Source organism: Pinus tabuliformis, chromosome 8, assembly GCF_031772625.1.
Source record: "Pinus tabuliformis cultivar Carrire ecotype Pingquan chromosome 8, CPIR1, whole genome shotgun sequence".
NCBI classification, from domain to species: Eukaryota; Viridiplantae; Streptophyta; class Pinopsida; order Pinales; family Pinaceae; genus Pinus; species Pinus tabuliformis.
The window spans coordinates 688,776,944-688,799,084 of record NC_142294.1 but is presented as its reverse complement, the minus strand read 5'-3'; the positions used below and the strand labels follow the sequence as shown (position 1 = coordinate 688,799,084).

Here is a 22,141-nt window from a genome sequence, read left to right as displayed (position 1 = left end):
AACTGAGGCCTTGTGAAATGTGGCTCTCGATAGATTCCATTGTTCGAGAAAAGAATACAAGTAACTTCTCTATCACAAATCTTCATGAGTACGACATGAGCGCAAATTCAAGAAAGACGAACATAATGTTCTTACTGCAACTGTGGCAAGTCCTCAGGAAAAGCGTTGCATCGTGCTAGTTCGGTTGGCTAGTATAGGTTCTCGTACGAATCCCATCTACACGGTGGATACGCATTATAACCCGTTGAAATCTGCAGCTAATTTCCTCCTTGTTCCTTTTCTCTAAACTTCATTTGCTCTTGTGTAGGATACTCGACAAATATTCTAGAAGTGTCTCTAACTTCTTCGATAAGTTCTGATGGGATGCCATGGTTTATGACTTGGAAGAATTCCCATTCCCCGCAGGCTTTCATGATTTATGTAACAATACTTGATTCTACAGTTCGAACCTCTCAAGGCTTAGGAGGATCCAACAAAGGAGCGAGATCGATCATAGGAACTTCTTTGTGCTCGTGACCAGCGTAGAAATCCACAAAAGCACTCACAAAAGAGCGTCCATTTCAATGTAGAGCATTCCTTCCTTGTACGAACAAAATGGAAAGTAGAATCAACAAATGTGGGCTACTCAGATTGTGTTTATGTTTCCATCGAATGGTTGCAGCTGACATTACACTGTTAAATCAAAATGACAGTGAGTGAGAAGGCCAAAGTGACAACATAATATATTTGAGATATTTTTAGACTTGGAAGTGAACAGGTAAAAGGATTTTTTTTCATTTAAATGCATAAAATAATATATAAATGACAACATTCTTCCCTTGATTTCATATGCCAAAACAACCAAGGAGGCCTTGGATACCTTTGAGAGGATTTTTGGTGTAAGGCGGAGCATTGAAGTTGAATATGAAGGTGGATCTATAGCAACAGATCTACATCAAGATGAAAAGTTTGTTGAATCCCACTGTGCTCAACCACAAGTGGATGATGTCTGTGAAGAAGTTGCAAAAGTAGCAGAGAAGGAGCACGTAGATGCTCGTGAACCCCACTGTGCACAACTACAAGTGGACAAAAACTTGGTAAATCCAGCAACAGTGATGAATGTTTGGTGAATCCAGCAACAGAGCTTGCTGAGGACAATAACGCTGCCTTTGTAGCAATAGAGACTATGGTGAATCCAACAAATAATATTTTTGCTATAAAATTTGATGAAGAATTGTTGGGAAATGATGAATGGTTGCAGGTGATGCAACAAAAACATCATATTGACATGATGTTATTTGGTGAGATAGTGGAAGACAACCTATTTGCAGCAGCACAGATTAGTAAAAAAGTGGAAGAAACAAAGACAGAGACAAAGATAGCCCACAAAGAGAAAATAGAGACAAAAGTGGAAGCAGAGTTGGAAGTGCAACAGAAGGAAGCTCTCATTAGAGAGCACAAGGAACAGAACCAATGTGGTTTTCTAAATATTTTTAATTCTAATGTTGGTTTCCACTGTGCAGGTACACATAATGATTTTGAAGAACAATTAAATTTCCTTGAAGCATGGCTTGCAACCCCATGTCTACATGAAATTTGCATAGAAGTTGTATAAATGAACATTGAAGATAGTTTGCATGGTGAACAAAATTAAAGAAATTTTCAGGTATTGGAGTCGTGAAGAAAAAAAATTGAGTTATGGTTTTATGTTGCAGCAGATTGATGATGAGAAGCGCAATGGAAGAAGCCCACATACAAGCTATTTTTTGGAGAAGTCTGGGATATTCTTAGACAACCTCGAAAACTGGAATACTTGCACCAGAAAATGAAGAAACTAAGGTTTGAAGGAGACCACAAAGAGAAAAAGTTGAAACAATTTAGAGGCTATAGGATCTGGAAAGGAGAAGAAGAAAAGTTGAAGCCAATTTTTAAATTGTAAACCTTGCTGAGACATAGACCAACCGGTACTTTAATTGAATTTTATGTGGTTGTAATTAAGGGGGAGTGTTGCATAATCTAATTCCATCCACTTATTAGGTGTCAAAACCATCCCTCCAAGTGTCCTAGTTCAGTTTGAGTTACTCAAGTTTCGGTCGAGTTTATACTCAAAGTTGCAAGTCCTCTGCTCCATCATTTTGTTCTCTGCAAATTTTGTTCAGTGAGACCATTTAAGACTAGCAAACTTTTCTAGACATGGTTTTTTAAGTAACCCTAGGTAAACTATTCTATATTTGAGAGTTTTATGTTTTATTTTTTGTTCAACTTTGCTGAAAATATGTTGAATATTTTGTTAAAATTATAAGTTGAAATTGGGTAACGGGCACACCTTTTATTTTTATCAAATTTTATAAATGTTTGTTCAAATTATAAATTTAAATTGAGTAATGGGGGATTATAAGTTAATTGTTTTTGAGATTCTTGGCTTGTGCTAAATCTATTTATATACTTAAAAAAATGCATATTAAGCCATCAAGATCACGATCAGTCACCTAATTGTACGTGCATATAATCTCAAAACACAATTGAAACATTTTTATCTATAATGTCAAATTAAAAGCCAGGTTTTGAGTAATTTCTGGTTTTGATTTTAATTAAAATGATGTCAACTTTTCAAACTCTGTATACTTTTTGTGAATATCGGTTCTGAGCCAATATATCTCTCAAATTCGTAAATATAAATTTTGAGTAATATTATTTACTGGTTCAATTCTGGAGATGATATATTAAAGCTAATGAAAATATAGTTAAAAAAAAGATCTCTCTCCATGGATATGAATTCTGAGCCGAAACATACAAATGTGTTTGATATATGTCCACTTCCTCCTTTTTCTTTTCAAACACATAAATGCATAAATAAAACATTGCGTCTTTATATTTTATTTGAGGATACTTTACCAACAGAGAAGTGATAAGCAGTCGACATGGTGAGGTGGACAAAGTTCATAGAGACCTTTAGTATTTATCCAATGTGGTAATGAGGATATTGAGAACCAGAGTCAACCTTGCACGAGGCAATTGTACGAGTTACAATAAATGGGAGGCTAAGTGTGGGGATGGCATAAAAGCGAAAAAAATTCGGAGCAGCCAGAAACTATATCCGATATGTCAATCAAAATTCAAACGCGTGTAACCCTTTCTTCAGCGTTAAGGTGCCACGAATGAATATGTCTACTGGTTTAAAGAAGTACATGACTAGAAGATCTCCATCAAAGACATTTATGTTGGATAAAAGTGCATCCATATTAAGGATAACATAGAAGCGTAGAAGAAAATTAATAATCCACCAACTAATCTGATAAGGTTAATCAAATTTCAAAACGTGTGTAAGCCCTTTTCCAGTGATAAGGTGCCACGAAGGAATATGTCTACACTTTTAAAAAAGTAGGTGAATTGAAGATTTCATTTTAAAACATTTATTTTTGATAAAACTGGTTCCACATATCTCGCCATGTGAAATTTTTCTATGTCCCTATCTTTACTGTTCAGAGTGTTCGTCTGTATATATATATATATAGACTTTCGCATGCAGATGAGAAACTTTCAATCTCTTATGAGCAAATTACTCAATAATAATGATTATAAAGGTTATTCAAATTTCTGGAGGAGGGGTTATTTATAAGTTAATATGAAAATAAATGGTATAGCAATAATACGAAAGTAAATCTCATTATTGTAGTAAGATATAAGAAATATGAAAATAAATGGTATATCAATAATATGAAAGTAAATCTTATTATTAATTCTGATCTCTAAAATTTTAGTATTTGGAATTGATTTACAATAATCTTTACTGTATTTTATAATTCCACGCATATTTTGTAGCTTTGATTTCAACATGATTATTTGGTTTTGGAAAATTTTACACATTCCTTTGTAACGAGTCATTTTATCTCAAATCCATCACAAAAAAGATGCAGACAATTATTATGTACTCCATATTCGACCATAAGCCGTAACATGGACGAAGCATTCCACGCACTAAAGTTAAAAATAGCGATTTACAAGATTCAAGAATGCCCCTCGAACCTACACAGAGATTACGTACAACAATTTTTTGGTCAGAAGTTAGTATATACAGTGTAAATATTGTATTGGTGGAGTTATAACTTTATTAATCGAGTAGTATATATTAACCCATTGAATTTAGTTCAATTCCCCGTGGGTACTTAGTTTAGTGTTAACCTAGAAAAAAAAAAAAAAAAAACCCATTGAATTTTGTATTTGGTTAAATTCAATTCTTAAGATATATTGTCTATTGCATTAATAGCCTATTGTCTTAAAGTCAATTTAATACTGCTCAGTGCTTTAATAAAACTATAGCTATTGTATTAAGTAAATTTAATATAACTTCCAAAATTTACACGACTCCACATCAAGACAATTTAATACTGTTCAGTGCTTTAATAAAACTATAGCTATTGTATTAAGTAAATTTAATATAACTTCCAAAATTTACACGACTCCACATCCCGTTACTGTATACAATGTACGATGTATCGCGTCAATTTAACTTTCCTTTGAACCACTGAAATGAAGTCTGCTACACCAATATGTTTGTGCATAAACGATATTGACAGCCAATAACATGTCCACTATTATCATATGTTTCTCAACTAAACGGTTATGTGTAGAGTACCCCACATTATTTCACAAAAAGCTAAACACAGATGAACATAGAGAATTTCTGTGTTGAGATGTGCATATAATTCAGTGATATTCATGCTTTAATTAACAACTGTACTTACATTAGTTACTCATGAAGCAACAATACATCATAGGATATGTTTATAGTCTATTGATTACATCTAAAGGTCAGGTAATTCAGTTGATTTTATTCCTGCAACTACTTTGCGTTGCTGTCAAGTTGCATCTTATTGAGGGCGTAGATGGAGATGTTGACAAAATCTTCGGAGCTACTAGGAGGGTTCGTCTTGTCATGCACTCTCTTGAGCATATAATCTTTGTACATGAATGCTGTGTAAGCTGCAGGGCAGTTGATGTCAGTCGTGAACTGAGGAAGAGGCTTCACTATCATACCCGGGTTTGGAATGCTGCCATATGCAAACGAACATCGTCTTCTCTCTTTACTATTCACAACTCGATGCACAGCACTGATGAATCTGTTGTTGCTCCATACCTATAGATGTATCCACAGTGTATACCAGATAAAAGGGTCATGAATGATTTCGTTAGATCCTTTGTAAATGATATGTTAATATACACTAGCGAAGATAAATTTATGAAATGTTTAGCAAAGCAAACTCAATTTTTGACAAGATAAAGGTTATAACAGATTGATCTCATATATTTTCTAGACAATCGATTACTCCACTCTCCATTCAGGAAGTGAAGTACTCCATTCTTCATAGTTCTCTATAACTTTAAAATATTTTCGAAATTTAACCCCAAAATCCTAATATGGTAATAGTTATAACTTTAAAACATTTTCAAAATTTAACTTCAAATTTTTGTATTCATTTTTTTACATTATTATATTACATCAGAAAAAATAACAATGATTTATTCATTTTTTTACATTATTATATTACATCAGAAAAAATAACAATGATTCCTCTCAACTAAAAATAACAATGATTCCTCTCAACTATTTGACCTAAACCCAATTATTTTATAATTTTTTTAATATATTTTTAGATTTTTACAGTTAAATAGAATTCTGACTCCCTTTCTGTAAGAGGATGAATAGTATTCCTTAAAGATGTTAAATATTTCAATCTACTTACACAACTCAGATCCATATATAAATAATCCAATTTTAAGATCAGGGTCAATCCAAACACCAAATTACACCAAATTACCAAATTAATGTATCAGACCCTTTTTGTTTGTGAAAGAAAAGATAAACCTGCCTATAACCATGTGACTACTAAATCTATAAAATCACACCTACTCTGTCCCTTCTAATTTTAAAACTGTTAGCTCTTAAAAAAACACATACCCAACCCTTAAACTTACTCAAACTGTATATATATATAGATAATGGTTACCTGAAGAATATCACCGAGGTTGATGACTAGAGCACCTTTAATCGGCTTGATATCAACCCATTTGCCATCTTTGAGAACTTGGTACCCTCCGCTCCCGTCTTCTCCCACAATGGTGATGCAGCTGCTGTCTTGATGCGCTCGCGCTCCTACCTCTTCTTCTTCACTCCTGGCTTGCGGATAGCAGAGGACTTTAAACGCCTCGATTCCGTCACCCTTGGATTCCTTGATAAAATTAGCAGGCAATCTGAGGCTTTGCGAGATGAGGCTCTCGATAAACTCCACCGTTCGAGCCAAGAATATCAGTAACTTCTCTATAACCAATCTGCACGAGTACGTCAAGCTCGCAAATTTCAGCAACTATCATTTTTTTTTCCAGAAGAAAAAAAATGCTACTTCTTCATAATATAAAAAAAAAATAGTAAATGTTTTTGTATGTTTTTTAGAGTTTTATATTTACTGTTTTTTTTATATAACAGTCTGTTATTTACTGTCTATCTAATTACCGATACTGACTGTTCATAGACATTCTCTATTGTAGATCCATCGCATAATTTCTGTCCTCTATTCTATAAATCCAAACTGCAAAACTGCAAAAATGCTCCTATTATTTCAGGAACTATCTATGAATTAGTTTATACGAATACGAAGAAGAATGTTGTTACCGCAATTGAGGCAAGTCTTCCGGAAAAGCGTTGCATGCTGCTGGGTCGGTCAGGTAGTATAGGTTGTCGTATGAATCCCATCTGCAAGGTTGATACACATTGTAACCCGTGGGAATCTCCGACTGTTTGCCTGCCCGTGCCTGCGCTCTAACCTTCATTTTCTCTTGTGCAGGATACTCGAAGAATATTCTCGAAGTGTCTAGAACTTCTTCGATAAGTTCTGCAGGGATGCCATGGTTTATGACTTGGAAGAATCCCCATTCCTCGCAGGCTTTGCCAATTTGTCTAACAACATCTAATTCTCTTGTTCGAACCTCTGAAGGCTCAGGATGCTCCAACAAAGAAGCGAGATCGATGACAGGAACTTCTGCCTGCTCGTCAACAACATTAGAGTCCATGTGTTGCGTATTTAGGAAACTCTGAGCCGAAATTTGTCTAAGAAGAGCGAGATCGATGACAGGAACTTCTGCCTGCTCGTCAACAATATTAGAGTCCATGTGTTGCGTATTTAGAATACTCACACAGAAATCTACAGAAGCAAACTTCACAAAAGCGCCTGCATTTCAGGGGAAAGCACTTCCCTTTATACCAATAAAATGGAAAATCGTGTCAGCAAAAGTGCGCTCGTTGGATTCCGTTTCCCGTTTCCATTGAATGGCTGCGGCTCACTGTCGAACCAAAATGACAGCGAAGTCATTTGATCCTCGCAGACTTTGTGTACGTGTTTCTGGATATCAATTATTTTCTTTTTGGATATGAATTATTTTAGTAGCAGTAGGCTAACTATACGATACTTTGGATTTTTCTGTACCTTTTTCTAGTTATAGTTGGCTTCACCAATAAGTCCTTATTTAAGATATACGATCATAAAAGCAAGTCCCATCACCTAAGTTTTATCACCCATTCTGACCTTTTTAGTATTGGTATTTAGAATTAATTTGCAGGTAAAATATCTGTATTGAATTCTCGGAGGTTCGTAGGATATACAAGTAATAAAAGCAAATTTCATCATCAACTTGGGTTTTTGGAGTTTTGGTGTTTGGAATTGAAAAAAATACATTCTAAACCATCAAAACATAATCAGAGTAGTCTGAAAATGTAGTAAATCAGCCTAGAAAACAATGGATTTTCTGGTCACATTTTGATAAAATCTAGCAATTTTTTTGGAAATCCTAGGTACAACTGCTTCAAGATTTTGGGTGCCTTAAGGTTTTTGATGGAGCTGAATCCATTTCCACCATAGAAACAAGATTCAAGCACTCCTACCAATCCTGGAATTTGATCTCTTGTATTTCGTGTTCCAAGACGTATTTGACGGGAATTGAAAAAATTTCCACGTCAACTTTGACGTGTGTTATACACTTGTAACCTGTGAAAATGACGTTTAATTTCAATATTCAACCGTCAAAATTGATAATATCTCTACATGACGTTTAATTTCAAAATTCAACCGTCAAAATTGATAATATCTCTACAAACAACCGTAATGCCTAGAATTATGAATGGACTGAACCCGTACATAAGAGAGTTTGTAATGCCTAGAATTATGAATGGACTGAACCGGTCCATAAGAGAGTTCAAACTTAGTAGCGTATGATTTTGGTTTAGAAAGAGAAAGGCAAAAAGATATAATTTAATTTTACGATGATTGAAGACTTTATCTATTGAATATTTATAGAACAAAATCACTGGTTAATATTTAGACATATTTATTAAATATTTAAAATTAAAATTTATATAAACTCATATATCATTTCATTTTTATTATAAAATATATATATATATATATATATTTACTTTTATAAAAAATATATATAATTTTATATTAATTATTTATTTTATATATTAAATAGTTATAAAGTAAAATCAATTATTAATTTTTCTATATTGAATATCTAAATCACCACCCTCTCATGTCTACTTTTGCTTTCTATATTAGAGAAAAGATTATTTAACCTTCATGGACTCCTACAACATTGTTGTTGTGCTCCCCTATTGTTCTCCTATTCACCTTTTCTTTGTTTAAAGCAAAATTTTCAAAATTAGCCTGTCTATATCAGAGAAAAGATTATTTAACCTTCATGGACTCCTGCAACATTGTTGTTGTGCTCCCCTATTGTTCTCCTATTTACCTTTCCTTTGTTTAAAGCAAATTTTTCACAATTAGTGTGTTTAACATAACCATTTTATTTAGCTTTTCACAAGGCTTCATGTTGAAATAAGCCTTGATTCGTTTAGCTAATTTAGGAAAAAACAAAGTACTCTGGGAAGGAGATTAATGAATTTTGAAATGTAAAAAGTAGTTGAAAAAGAGTTTTTGATAAGGGGAGGTTGATATTCATAAATTTGCTTAAAACGTGGAGATTAAAACGCAGAGATTAATGAAGGTTGAAATGCAAAAAGTAGTTGAAAGACAGTTTTTTTGATAAAGAGAGGTTTACACTCACAAATTTGCTTAAAACGTAAAATGAAAAGCATGAAAAATAATGTTGAAATGCAAAAAAATAGCCGAAAGAGAATTTGACACTCACAAATTTGCTTAAAACGTAAAATGAAAGGTGTGAAAAATACTAAAACGTCATCAAATTTTCATTTGACTGGGAGCAAGAATTTGAAATTCCAGGCCTGACTCCTACCATTAGATTTTTATAAGGAAAAAATCCCTAGACCTATAAAAGTTAAAACAATGGATTTTCTCTAGCAAATTTTTTTGGAAATCCTAGGTACAATGGTCAAACTTTAAGATTTTATGTGCATGAGGGTTTTTGATGACGCTGAATCCATTTCTACTGTAAAAACAAGATTCAAACACTCCTATTATTAAATAATAATAAAAAATCACAATCCTTGCACCCCATTTACTCCATAAATAAACCACAAACATTTCTTAAAAAAAAAAAATAGTCCACGAACATAATCTAACGCAATTGGATCTCCATATCCTTGAAATATCAACAGCCTTTTAATTACAATGTTGAACTAAACACGAGGTTTTGGGCATTTCTAGGTTTCGATTTTAGACCAAATTATCTGAACTTTTTAAAATTCCGTGTATATTTTGTGGATATGAATTCCGAGGCAAGACATCTCTCCGTATCCGTGGATATGGATTCTGAACCAAATCATCTCTCCGTATATATTTGTGGATATGAATTCTGACCAAACATAGAAATGCTTTTCATATGTCCACTTCGTTATCCTCTATTTATTTTCAAAAACAAATCCTTAAACAAAACATGAAGATGTACAACCACATATGGCCTCTTTATGTTTTATTCCTTGTTACTTTATCCACATAGAAGCGATAAGCAGTTAACATGGTGAGGTGGAACTCAATCCTGCGTACTTATGGATATTCATCTTTGACAAAATTTCACAAAGATCTTTGGGGTTTGTCGAATTTGAGCCCCGCCCCCTATGAACTGGTGAAATGTAATATTTAACAAATATAATTGGCACCATCTCGTGAAAATCAGTGATCGTTATCCGAAGTACTGTATGTGAAAGAGATAGAGGGCAGTCTCATCTTGAAGGCTTGCAAGTTGCCGTTTGTGGACACCCCACCTCGGTCGTTGCGGCGGCACTTTTCACACAGAAGGATAATGTGTAAGGTATAGATTAACATTCAGGGGATTTGAATTTTTATTTTTTATATAAGATATGCATTTATATTATACATGCAGTTTAAAGTGTACAAAGTGAAATAAAACATGGATGGCTTCATCAATCCAGCCGCACACCTTTTGTACTCATGCTGCCGACAATATATGATGCTATAGCATTCGTATTTTAGAAAATGCATTTAAGCAATGTTTATCCTCTTTGCAGATTGTATACTACCCATGTACTTCAAGGAGTAAATTTAGGCCTTTTCGTGGCTACACAAATGAATGTAAGTGACAAAGTCAATATGAACATTGTACTGTATGGGAAAATTACTTTTTAGAGGTGTTTATAGTCCACTCACATAGTTCAATATTTAATAAAAGTAGAGTAACACTACTCTACAATAATAATTAGATTTTAGAATAGATCAATAATATACGATGCAAAAGCATTTATATTTTTGAAATGTATTTAACCAATCATATTTTTGAAATGTATTTAACCAATATCTATCTTATTCCTAACTGTTCTAGTCTATTCACATAATCCAATATTTACCAATGGTATTTTTGAAATACATTTAACCGATATCTATCTTATTCTTAGGTGTTATAGTCTAGTCACATAGTCCAATATTTAATAAAAGCACAGTGACATTACTACACCGTCCAATATTTACCAATCATATTTTTGAAATACATTTAACCAATATCTATCTTATTCTTAGGTGTTATAATCTAGTCACATAGTCCAATGTTTAATAAAAGCACAGTGACATTACTACACCAATTAGAATAAGTCCATAATATATCCTTCTAACGCATTCATATTTTTTAAATGCATTTAACTCATATTTATCATTTTCTTAAGTTGTATAGTGATTATATACCTTAATGAGTAATGTTAGGCCTCTTTTTTGTCTGACTTATAAAATCAATATAAAAACTGTAAAAAATAGCAAAGCAAATTTATATAGGTGTTTATAGTCTAAACACATAATCCAATACATAGTAAAAACATAATGCTATGACTATGGGCAACCCAACCTTATTTTTCATCAATTTACACAACCAAAAGACATTCCACAAAAATTATCCTTTTAGACACTCTCTATCCCCTCAAGGGCTCTGTCATACCATTGCTACAAAATTTTTCAAAAATGCCAATTTGTAAAACATAAAAATATATAATAAAAATAAAACATATAATTTAGGCTCAGGGCCAAGTCCAAATCATGTACATATGCCATCAAAAGTCCAAAAATTATCCTTTTAGACACTCTCTATCCCCTCCAGGGCTCTGTCATACCATTGCTACAAGATTTTTCAAAAATGCCAATTTGTAAAACATAAAAATATATAATAAAAATAAACCATATAATTTAGGCTCAGGGCCAAGTCCAAATCATGTACATATGCCATCAAAGTCCAAGCAATAATATTGGGCTGACGGCCTAATCTCCGAGTCCAAATCATGTTACAGATGTAATTAGGGCCAAGTCCAAATCATGTACATATGCCATCAAAGTCCAAGCAATAATATTGGGCTGACGGCCTAATCTCCGAGTCCAAATCATGTTACAGATGTAATTAAAGTTCAAGCAACAACCGGCTACCGTCTCACAAGCCAACGCTCATCGTAACAAGCACCGAGCCGAAGGGAGGAGTCCACAAATGGCATATACCGTGAACGTGGTTTGGGCAAGGGCCATTATAAAGAGGAAAATATCACACTGCCTTGCCAATGTGGGATTATTCCCATTAATAAAAAAATGGAAGGCAACGTTCATACAAGTGCTAAGCCGAGGCGCGGATATATCCCAATAAACAAGTATCATTTATCAACTAGATAACGATGCCATGTAATCTGCATACAAAAAAAGGAAAATAAAAGTCATATCAAGTTCCAGTTTTTAGCCTAGTTATAAAGATCTACTTAGCTTCCAAATCGGATCACCAAATAAGCATCTAAGTGTTGAGAAAAAGACACTCCTCATCTATCAATAGTCAAGCCATGAATTTGCCAACCAAATATCCAGTTGTTGAATGAAAGGTTTTCATAAAGAATTTGAAAGCCAAATGTCGGGTTAAGCCCAAATGTAATCAAACCCAAACGATGCTAAGGTTTTCTGAGATCTTAGTTGACCAAATTCTACAGATTGTATGCCAAATGTCGGGCTAAGCCCAAATGTAATCAAACCCAAACGATGCTAAGGTTTTCTGAGATTTTAGTTGACCAAATTCTACAGATTTTAGTGCTACCATATCACAATGCTACCTCAAAATGTCACAGACCAATAATTACAGTGAAGAGTCAAAAGTTCAGATGTAAAGGAGAATGAGCACCCATCAATCAATTTCCAATAGGAGAATCAACATATTCCTCTGGAGTCAATACACACATAATTGGAAGGTTTGATAAGTTATTAGGAAGAGGATCAATGTTCAGGGGATATCTCTCTCTTTGTTCATTGGCTGTTTCCAAGGTTGCAGAATTTTGGTGGTATTAGTGGTGGAGTCAGCTGTTAAACCTTTATCTCTCCTAATGGTCATAGTCTATCACTAAAGAAATTTTACGACAATGGTAAAAAATACAAAGAATGGATTTTTGTTTGTGCCGAGTAATTTGCAGTTCACTCGCAATATCATGGGTATGGTGACCCTGGGACAGAAATCTTTGATATTTCCACATCATGTTATGAAAAATTGTCAATAGTCAATGCTAATGGAAGTGTTGGTTACATTATTAAAAATATGGTTCGTTGTTGGTCTATTTATGCAGCAGAGACATATATTGGACCCCATTACAATATTTCATTTCGCTGATGGTGAAAAAGAAACAAAGCATAATAAGAAGAAACAGGAGATGAACCTTGAAGATGATTCTTGAGAAGATTTCACTTTTGGAGAGTTATTATGGTTGATTAATTTCTGGTTTGCACAGATTAAGTTTTCAATGGCCCATAACGTTTCTTGCAAATTTGTCCACCATATCTAAAAGGTGTGAAGTTAATGGCTGAAGCACATAGAATAAATCCCTTACAGCTTTCAGTGAAGGGCATTGGCGGATAAAGATCAACAATAGTAATTTAATTGCGCGACCCCCTGCTTATTCGAAGGTTAATGGAAGGGAGGGTACAAAATGAAAGGTTTCATTAAAACCACTTCTGCTAACGTGGCACTCTGAACCATCTCCACATTCCAGTTATCAAAACCACTATGCCACTTGCGGGAATTACTCTGTCAAATGAAATGAATGGAAATGACTTTGTAACACAAATGTAGTTCATAAACATTCTCAAGATCACCTTGGTTACAGTAGGAATGGATCATGATACTACAAGTCCAAGAATCAGCCTCGATCCCTCTATGAACATGGCTGTCAATTCGTAGAAGAATATCAATCATGTTTAAAGCAAATATCGATCATTAAACTTAAGATTCCATAACGATTTTCTGTTAATACTTCTTGCAATTGTATTGATGCCCATTCTAATTTTGCAGAAATTTGTAATCAGGGATTTTTATTAAATCTGGATCAAGCGATTTCTGGAACAACAGAGTTTGGATTTAAATGTTTGTGTGTGTTGTAACCAAGAAATTTTTCCTAGATCGAGTCTCTCTTTCAATGAAATGGGTTTTCTGTTGGCTGCTACAGCACAAGATAATTAAATCAATCCTCATGACAACAACTAAAGTTCTGGAAAACCTTACAAGCAATGATGAGCTAAGAAATATGGAGAAGTTAGATTTAAATACAGAGATTTATGTGTTTATGCTATTCGTTGCTACTAGAAAATTCTTTCCTGTTTCATATATTATATTTTTGGTGTCCTCGAAAGTCATGTCAAGGCTTGATTTGTGGAAGTTATAGTCAATGTTGTTAACTAAATTATTCTAATTATAGTGACAGTTTTGCACACAATAATGCCAACGAGCGGTTCTATTTCAGTTTTTCAAGAACTGATCTTGTCAAGTGGTGTTTGTATAACTATAATTATTCTACCAGTTCAGGATTAGAAGCATTGCTTGCTTTCTTGGAGGATGATTATTTCCAAAGGCACTGAGATTGGATTTTTGGTTGTGCAGCAGAAGTGGAGAATGGGTCCATTGAAGAAGATGTTAAGTGTTTAAGTATTGATTGCATTATTTTGTTGGCTATTCTCGTCGAGAAAGTGAAGCACACAATCAATCACATTGAGTAGGAGAGGTGACAGGTGTCAAGTTTGTATTTTCCAATTAATAATGTAGAAATCAGTTTCATAACCTTAAAGCATCGAACTAAATGGTGGCAGAGCTTCTCAAGGGTGAAGATACACACATAGGTGGTGGTTTAAGTCATTAATTATAGATTGGAGACAAGTGACTATATTTCTTAGAGCAGCATATGAGTTTGAGCTTTTCATATTTCAGGGAAGAATATCGGTCAAAGGTTCATTTCTAGATTTGGAGGCACAACCATTTCTATAAGTTTTTGATTTCTTTAAAAAAAAAATCAAAGATTTTTTTTGGTATATGGTTAGATTCTGATGGTTCAATATTGTAATAGTTAATTTTATTTGTATATATATTTGATAATTTGTAATGGAAAGGGTTCGCTTTTGGGTCCAGAAAATGACTTGCATTTTTGTAAAATATGAATTCTGCAAAGTTTAATAAAGTCTTATAGTTTTAGTCATTGACATAACTTGTTTCATATGTATGTTCTTCTAGAGTTATGTAGTTTATTTCCTCATATATTTTGAAGTTGTGTCAATTTTTGGGAAGGGCTAGGTTGAGGATCAACCTCCCTACATCCTATAGAAGGTTATGTCCAACAATAGGCAGATCAAGTAAATAAGTGTTAGATTTGATCTCCTTTGCATCTCTAGATTATTGTTATTACACAATTGAGGTTTATATTTCGTTGAATTGTTGAAGGATCTTCTCATGCTTTACAATCTAGTCTACTGACATAAGTGTTCAGACTGAGCATAAGTGTCATCTGATAATTTCTTAAATATTCTACCCACCTCTTTCAAACTATTGTCATCTATCATGGTTGGATGTTGATCCTTTTATTAGAGCTCTTCAGGTAGGGTTTTATTCGTTTAAGCGTGGAGCAGAGACCCTAAGAAACCACACATCCAAAAACTCCTAGATCTCGCCATTTTTCTTAATAGGTTGTTGGTCAGTGATAATGAACAACATTAAAGCCTCGTAACACTTGAGTGAGATCCCTTTGGTTCAAGGGCCAGCTTGGACCTAAAGTCACTGAGTTGCTTTCTTTGCACAATTTCTAGCCAATAAAATGCCTTCAAGAAACAGATGCAACATTTGGTGTCATTGTCTGCGAGTGGAGTAATGAAGATATATTTCCCTTTATAATTATCAATACTAGATCTATTCCATTCCTGTGAACAATGATTAGAAATTTGATATTGGTTGCATTTCCTTCACCTGGCATCTCCACTTTGTTTATTTTGCGATTCTATGGGTCGCAGATTCCACTGGTTCGAGATGTGAGTTGCATTTATTGTTTTCTTTGTTCTAGGCTCAATAATGATTGTTTTCAATAGTATATTTTTCTTCCTCTCAATAGTGATCATAAATTTTAGATATCTACAAAAGATGTAGCGTTTTGAGCTCTTTAGTGTTTCATATTTTGGCATCTTACTTATTTATAACGTAAATATCAGCGGCTCATGTAATTTCACTTTCATCTTGTATATTCTTTTCTTATTTTTAGCTACATGCAAGGTGGTCCATTACATGATTTTCTCTTGAACTGGTTGCACGGGAAGTATGACTACAGTTAATAACACAAAATTTCAGTCTAGTAAAGTAGGAGTGTGTGGAATAGCTCAACTGATTTTTATTTGCTTCAGTGTACTTCAACAATTTTTGTTTCTAGTGTGTCTATGAGTTGTTTCAGTTTGAGCAGAGCAGTTCATAGTTACAACTTGCAGTGATGGAACTTGGTTTGCAATATGTATTTTGTTTGCAGGATACATGATAATGGCATAATTCATTGATTGGGTTTGTTAATGACTCCATAGCCCAATGGGTTAGGCAGTGCTATGATTTGTTTTCAGTTGTTCAGTAAAATGTCAGATTCTTTCATTTCTTATTTCTTTTTTAGATCTTTACAATTCTTTCTCATGCTTCTAGACCAAATATATTATATGATTTTAGAATATAGCAAGGTTGTTCAAATTACATCTTAAATGCAAGGAAACTATATTGAACAAAAAGATTGTAGATTGCAATGTACACGTGAAGAAATAAATTACTAAAGGGGTTGGTATCAATCATAGGCCTCCATTCCCAATGGATACAAGGCACTCGGTATGTTGTTCTTTGTGTCATGTAAGGGGAATAATTCCCCTATTGGAGCTTATGTTGTAACATTTTCTTGTCAATGGAAATGATAGATTTTTTTTTCAATTTTTTTTCTTGGCTAGACTTATAGACATATGCAAACTTTTATTAATTTTTTTTAAAATTTAGAGTTTGGGGAAATAAATTTGGTTTTCAAATAATTTTAATGCTCATGAACTAATATACATGGTTCTTCTAATTTTTATTAGAACTGATATACATGGTTCTTCATATGCAAACTTTTAGAACTGATATACATGGTTCTTCATATGCAAACTTTTATTAATTTTTTTTTAAATTTAGAGTTTAGGGAAATAAATTTGGTTTTCAAATAATTTTAATGCTCATGAACTGATATACATGGTTCTTCTAATTTTTATTAGAACATATCATGGTTCTTCTAATTTAAATATACATGGTTCTTCTAATAACATGGTTCTTCTAATTTTTATTAGAACATATCATGGTTCTTCTAATTTAAATATACATGGTTCTTCTAATTTTTATTAGAAAACTGATATACATGGTTTTTTCTAATATACATGGTTCTTCTAATTTTTATTAGAAAACACTGGTTCTTTTAATTTTTATTAGAAAATACTACGCTCAAGCCCAATCTCCAAGTCCAAACCATGCTACATATGTCATCAAATTGGAGAGAACAACTAGCTACCGAGTGACAATCCAACACTCAATGTAACAAGCACCAAGCCGAAAGGAGGATCTTATTAGAACATATCATGGTTCTTCTAATTTAAATATACATGGTTCTTCTAATAACATGGTTCTTCTAATTTTTATTAGAAAACTGATATACATGGTTTTTTCTAATATACATGGTTCTTCTAATTTTTATTAGAAAAAACTGGTTCTTTTAATTTTTATTAGAAAATACTACGCTCAAGCCCAATCTCCAAGTCCAAACCATGCTACATATGTCATCAAATTGGAGAGAACAACTAGCTACCGAGTGACAATCCAACACTCAATGTAACAAGCACCAAGCCGAAGGGAGGATCTTATAAGGGGCATGTATGCTCAACACGTCAAAAGGTCTTAAGGGAAGGGGCGTTATAAAGAGCGCATTATATTGTTTCCTTACAAATGTGGGATTATTCCCATTCATAGAAAATGGGAGGAAGTGTTCATATAATTGCTAAGTCAAGGCATGGATATAACCCAATAGACAAGTATCATTGGTCAACTAGATAAGGATTCCATGTAATATGCATACAAACAAAGGAAAGGAAAATGAAAAGTCATATCAGGTGCCATTTTATAGCCTAGATATAAAAGTCAACTCAACCTCGAAATCAGAGCACTAGCTAAGCATGCATCTAAGTGTTGACAAAAGGACACTCTTCATCTATCAATAGTCACGCCATGAATTTTCCATCCAAATATCTAGTTTTTGAATTAAGGGTTTTCATAAAGAATTCAAACGCTAAATGTCTGCTTAAGTGCTAACGTAATCAAATCCAAACAATGCTAAGGTTTTCTGGTATTTTGGTTGATCAAATTCTACAGATTGGAAAACTTCCAAATCACAATGATACCTCACAATGTCACATACCAACACTTACAGTGAATAGTTGAAAGTTCAGATGTAAAGGAGAATGAGTTCCCCAGAGATATCAATCAATTTGCAAGAGGAGAATCAACATAATCCTCTGGAGTCAATACATGCATAATTAAATGGTTTGATAAGTTATTAGGAAGAGGAACAATGCTCATGGGATAACACTCTCTTTTTGGTTGATCAAATTCTACAGATTGGAAAACTTCCAAATCAAAATGATACCTCAAAATGTCACATACCAACACTTACAGTGAATAGTTGAAAGTTCAGATGTAAAGGAGAGTGAGTTCCCCAGAGATATCAATCAATTTGCAAGAGGAGAATCAACATAATCCTCTGGAGTCAATACATGCATAATTAGATGGTTTTATAAGTTATTAGGAAGAGGATCAGTGCTCGTGGGATAAGACTCTCTCTTTCTCTCTTCATGGGATGTTTCCATAGTTGCATAATTTTGGTGGAATTAATGGTAATAGTCTATCGTAAAAGAAACATTATGGCAATGATACAAAATAAAAAGAATGGATTTGTTGTTTGTGTTGAGTAATTTGTATTTCACTAGCAATATCACAAGTATGGTGACCCCGGGACGAAAACCTTTGGTATTTCCACATCGTGTTATGAAATTTTGTCCATAGTTAATCCTAATGGAAGTGTTTGTTACATGATTGATATGGCTTTTTGCTGGCCTATTTATGGGGCGGAGGCATATATTGCATCCCCATTAAAATCTATTCATTTTGTTGACAGTGAAAAAGCAGCAAAGCATAATATGAAGAAATAGAAGATGAACCTTGAAGATGATTCTTGAGAACATCTTACTTTTGTAGAGTTATTATGGTTGATAAATTTCTCTAGTTTGTGCATATTAAGTTTGCAATGACCCATAACATTTTTGCAAATTTTCCACCATCTCTGAAAGGTGTGAAGTTAATGGTGGAACCACATATAATAAACCCCTTGTAGCTTTAAATGGAGGATGTTGCTGATTAAATATTAGCAAATGGAGGATGTTGCTGATTAAATATTAGCAATGGTAATTTAATTGTGTGACCCTATAGTTATCCGAAGTTTAATGGAAGGTGGGGTCTGGAATGAATGGTTTCATTAAAACCACTTATGCTAACATGGCGCTTTGTGGTGAATTGTCCACCCCTAGTTTAAAACTTCTTACCAGAGAGAATCCTCTCTGCATCCTAGTTATCAAAACTACTATACCACATGCAGGAATAACAATATCAAATGAAATGAATGGAAATGACTCTGTAACAAGCTTACAAATGCAGTTGACAAACATTCTTGAGGTCACCTTGTTTTCGGTAGGCATGGACATGATATGGCAAGTTTGAGAATCAATATCGATCCCTCTATGAACATTCTTGTTAGTCTGTAGAAGAATATTGATCGTGTTTAAAGGGAAAATAGAAGACTCAACTACATTACACTTAAGATTCCATAAATATTTTCTATTAATATTTCTTGATGCCCATTTTAATTTTGATTTTTTTTTTAATCAGGAATTCTTTATTAAATCTGGAGCAAGTGATTGCTAGAACAACAGAGTTTGGATTTAAAGGTTTCTGTGTGCGGTAACTAAGAAATTTTCCTTAGACTGAGTCTCTCTTTCAAAGAAAAGGTTTTTCTGTTTGTTGTTACAACACAAGATAATTGAATCAATCCTCATGGGAGCAACTAAAGTTTTTGGAAACCTTACAAGCCATGATAAGCTAAGAAATATGCAGAAGTCATATTTAGCTATATAGATTCTTGTGATCAAGCTATGTGTAGCTACTAGAAAATTATCTTGTGTTTCATATATTCTATTTTTGGTGTCATTGAAAGTCATGTCAAGTCTTGATTTGTGGAAGCTATATTCAATATTGTTAAAGAGATTTTAATTTTAGTGACAATCATGTAATAAAGAATATCAGTGAGAGGTTTTGCTTAAGTTTTTCAGGAACTAATCTTGTCAAGTGGTGTCTATATAACTATGATTATTCTACCTTTTTATGATTACATATGTTTCTTGCTTTCCTCGAGGATGTTTGTTTCCAAATCCAGTAAGATTGGACTTTTGGTTGTGGAACAGAAGTGGAGAATGGGTCCTTCGAAGAAGATGTTCAAATTTCAAGTAATGATTTCATTATTTTGTTGGATATTCTCATGGAGAAAGTGAAGCAAAATGTCAATCACAATCAGTAGGAGAGGTGACATGTGTCAAGTTTGTATTCTCCAATCCATAATGTAGAAATCAGTTTCATAACCTTAAAGCATCGAACAAAATGGTGGCAGAGATTATCAAGGGTGAAGATAGCACATAGGTGGTGGTTTAAGTCAGTAATTCTAGATTAGAGATAAGTGACTACGTTAATTAGATCAACATAGGTATACAATTGCAGATTTGAAATGGGTCAAAAGATACAAGTGGCATAATATTTTGCACCAAATATGGCATCAAAGGAGGAATTTAGACACACGAAAGGTTAACTCCAATTTTTAAGAGATTATTCCAGGAAGTAGAGTATATTTCTCCCCATCCAAGGCGTCAGTTTGAGCATTTCAAAGTTCAAGGAATAATATCACTCAAAGGATCATTTCCAAATTTGGAGGTGGAATAATTTCTATAAGTTTCTCATTTCTTACAAACAAATTAGATTTTATTTTGATTATTGGTATATTTTTATATTTTTATGGCTAAATATTGTAACAATTAGTTGTATTTATCTATATATTTAATCATTTGTAATGGAAAAGGTTTTTCTTTTGGGTCGAGAAAATGATTTGCATTTTTGTAAAATCTAAATTTTACAGAGTTTAATAAAATTTTCTGGATTTATTCATTGATAAATCTTGTTTCATATGTTTGTGCTTATAGTGTTTCATAACTTGTTTCCTCATATATTTTGAAGTTATGTCAATTATTGTGAAGGGCTAGGTTGAGAATCAACCTCCTTGAAAACCTAGTGAAAGTTATGTTCAACATTGGGTAGATCAAGTAAATAGATTGTTAGCTTTTATTCTTCAGCATCTCTAGATTATTGTTATTGCATAATTGAGATTTATATTTCATTGAGTTGTTGAAGGATCTTCTCATGCTTTCCAATCTAGTCTGCTGACATAACTATTCAAACTAAGCATTAGTGTTAGCTAATAATTCCTTAAATATTCTACCCACCTCTATCAAACAATTGTCTTCTTTCATGGTTAGATGTTAGCCCTTTTATTAGAGCTCTGTAGGCATGGTTTTATTTGTTTAAGTAGGGTGCAAAAATCCTAATCAACCACCCATCCAAAATCCCCTAGATCTGGCCATTATGCTTCATAGGTTGTTTTTTCAGTGACAATGAAGAACATTAGAGACTTGTAACACTTGAGGGAGACCCTTCTCGTTCAAGGGCCAACTTGGACCTAGAGTGGCTGATTTGGTTTCTTCGTGCAGTTTCCATCCAATAAATTTCCTTCAAGAAATATATAAAAAGAGGCTCTAGCACAAAGTTTCTAGGAATCACTCAATTGTGGACTCCTAATGAATAGTAGAGGAAACCACAAAATAATACCGCAATAACTCAAACAATACTACACAATAAAGATGCACTCAAGGATTTAACATAGAGTTACTGGAATCACTCAATGTTGTCTCCTAATGAACAATAGAGGAAACAACAAAATACTACTAAATTAACTTACAAAATACTACACAATAGAGTTGCAGCTTCGGAATTTGAGTTGATTTAATTGCTTGAGAATGGAAGAGTAAAAAGGTATTGTAGAAGGAAGGATTAGGCTAAAAATAGCCTCACTAGTTTTAGCTCTTACACGCATTCCTAACTCATCTTAAATTTAGATTATTCATGAAAACTACTTGTAAACTACCTAAAATTATGAGAAATATTTGAGTATTTATATGTAACACTTAATTATGACCATTTTTTCATGTTGGTCTAAGCA

General features: G+C 33.4%; 1 protein-coding gene across 1 annotated transcript; it reads right to left on the bottom strand.

The window, feature by feature from the left end:
* Positions 1–4,582: 4,582 nt before the first annotated feature.
* Positions 4,583–7,296, bottom strand: LOC149237462 (flavanone 3-dioxygenase 2-like). The gene is made up of 3 exons (XM_089366821.1): positions 6,650–7,296; positions 5,988–6,309; positions 4,583–5,116 (listed from the first exon to the last, which is right to left on the bottom strand). The coding sequence occupies exons 1-3, from the start codon at positions 7,144–7,146 to the stop codon at positions 4,823–4,825; spliced, it is 1,113 nt and encodes a 370-aa protein (XP_089222947.1). The 5' UTR covers positions 7,147–7,296; the 3' UTR covers positions 4,583–4,822.
* Between the last annotated feature and the right edge of the window lie 14,845 nt (positions 7,297–22,141).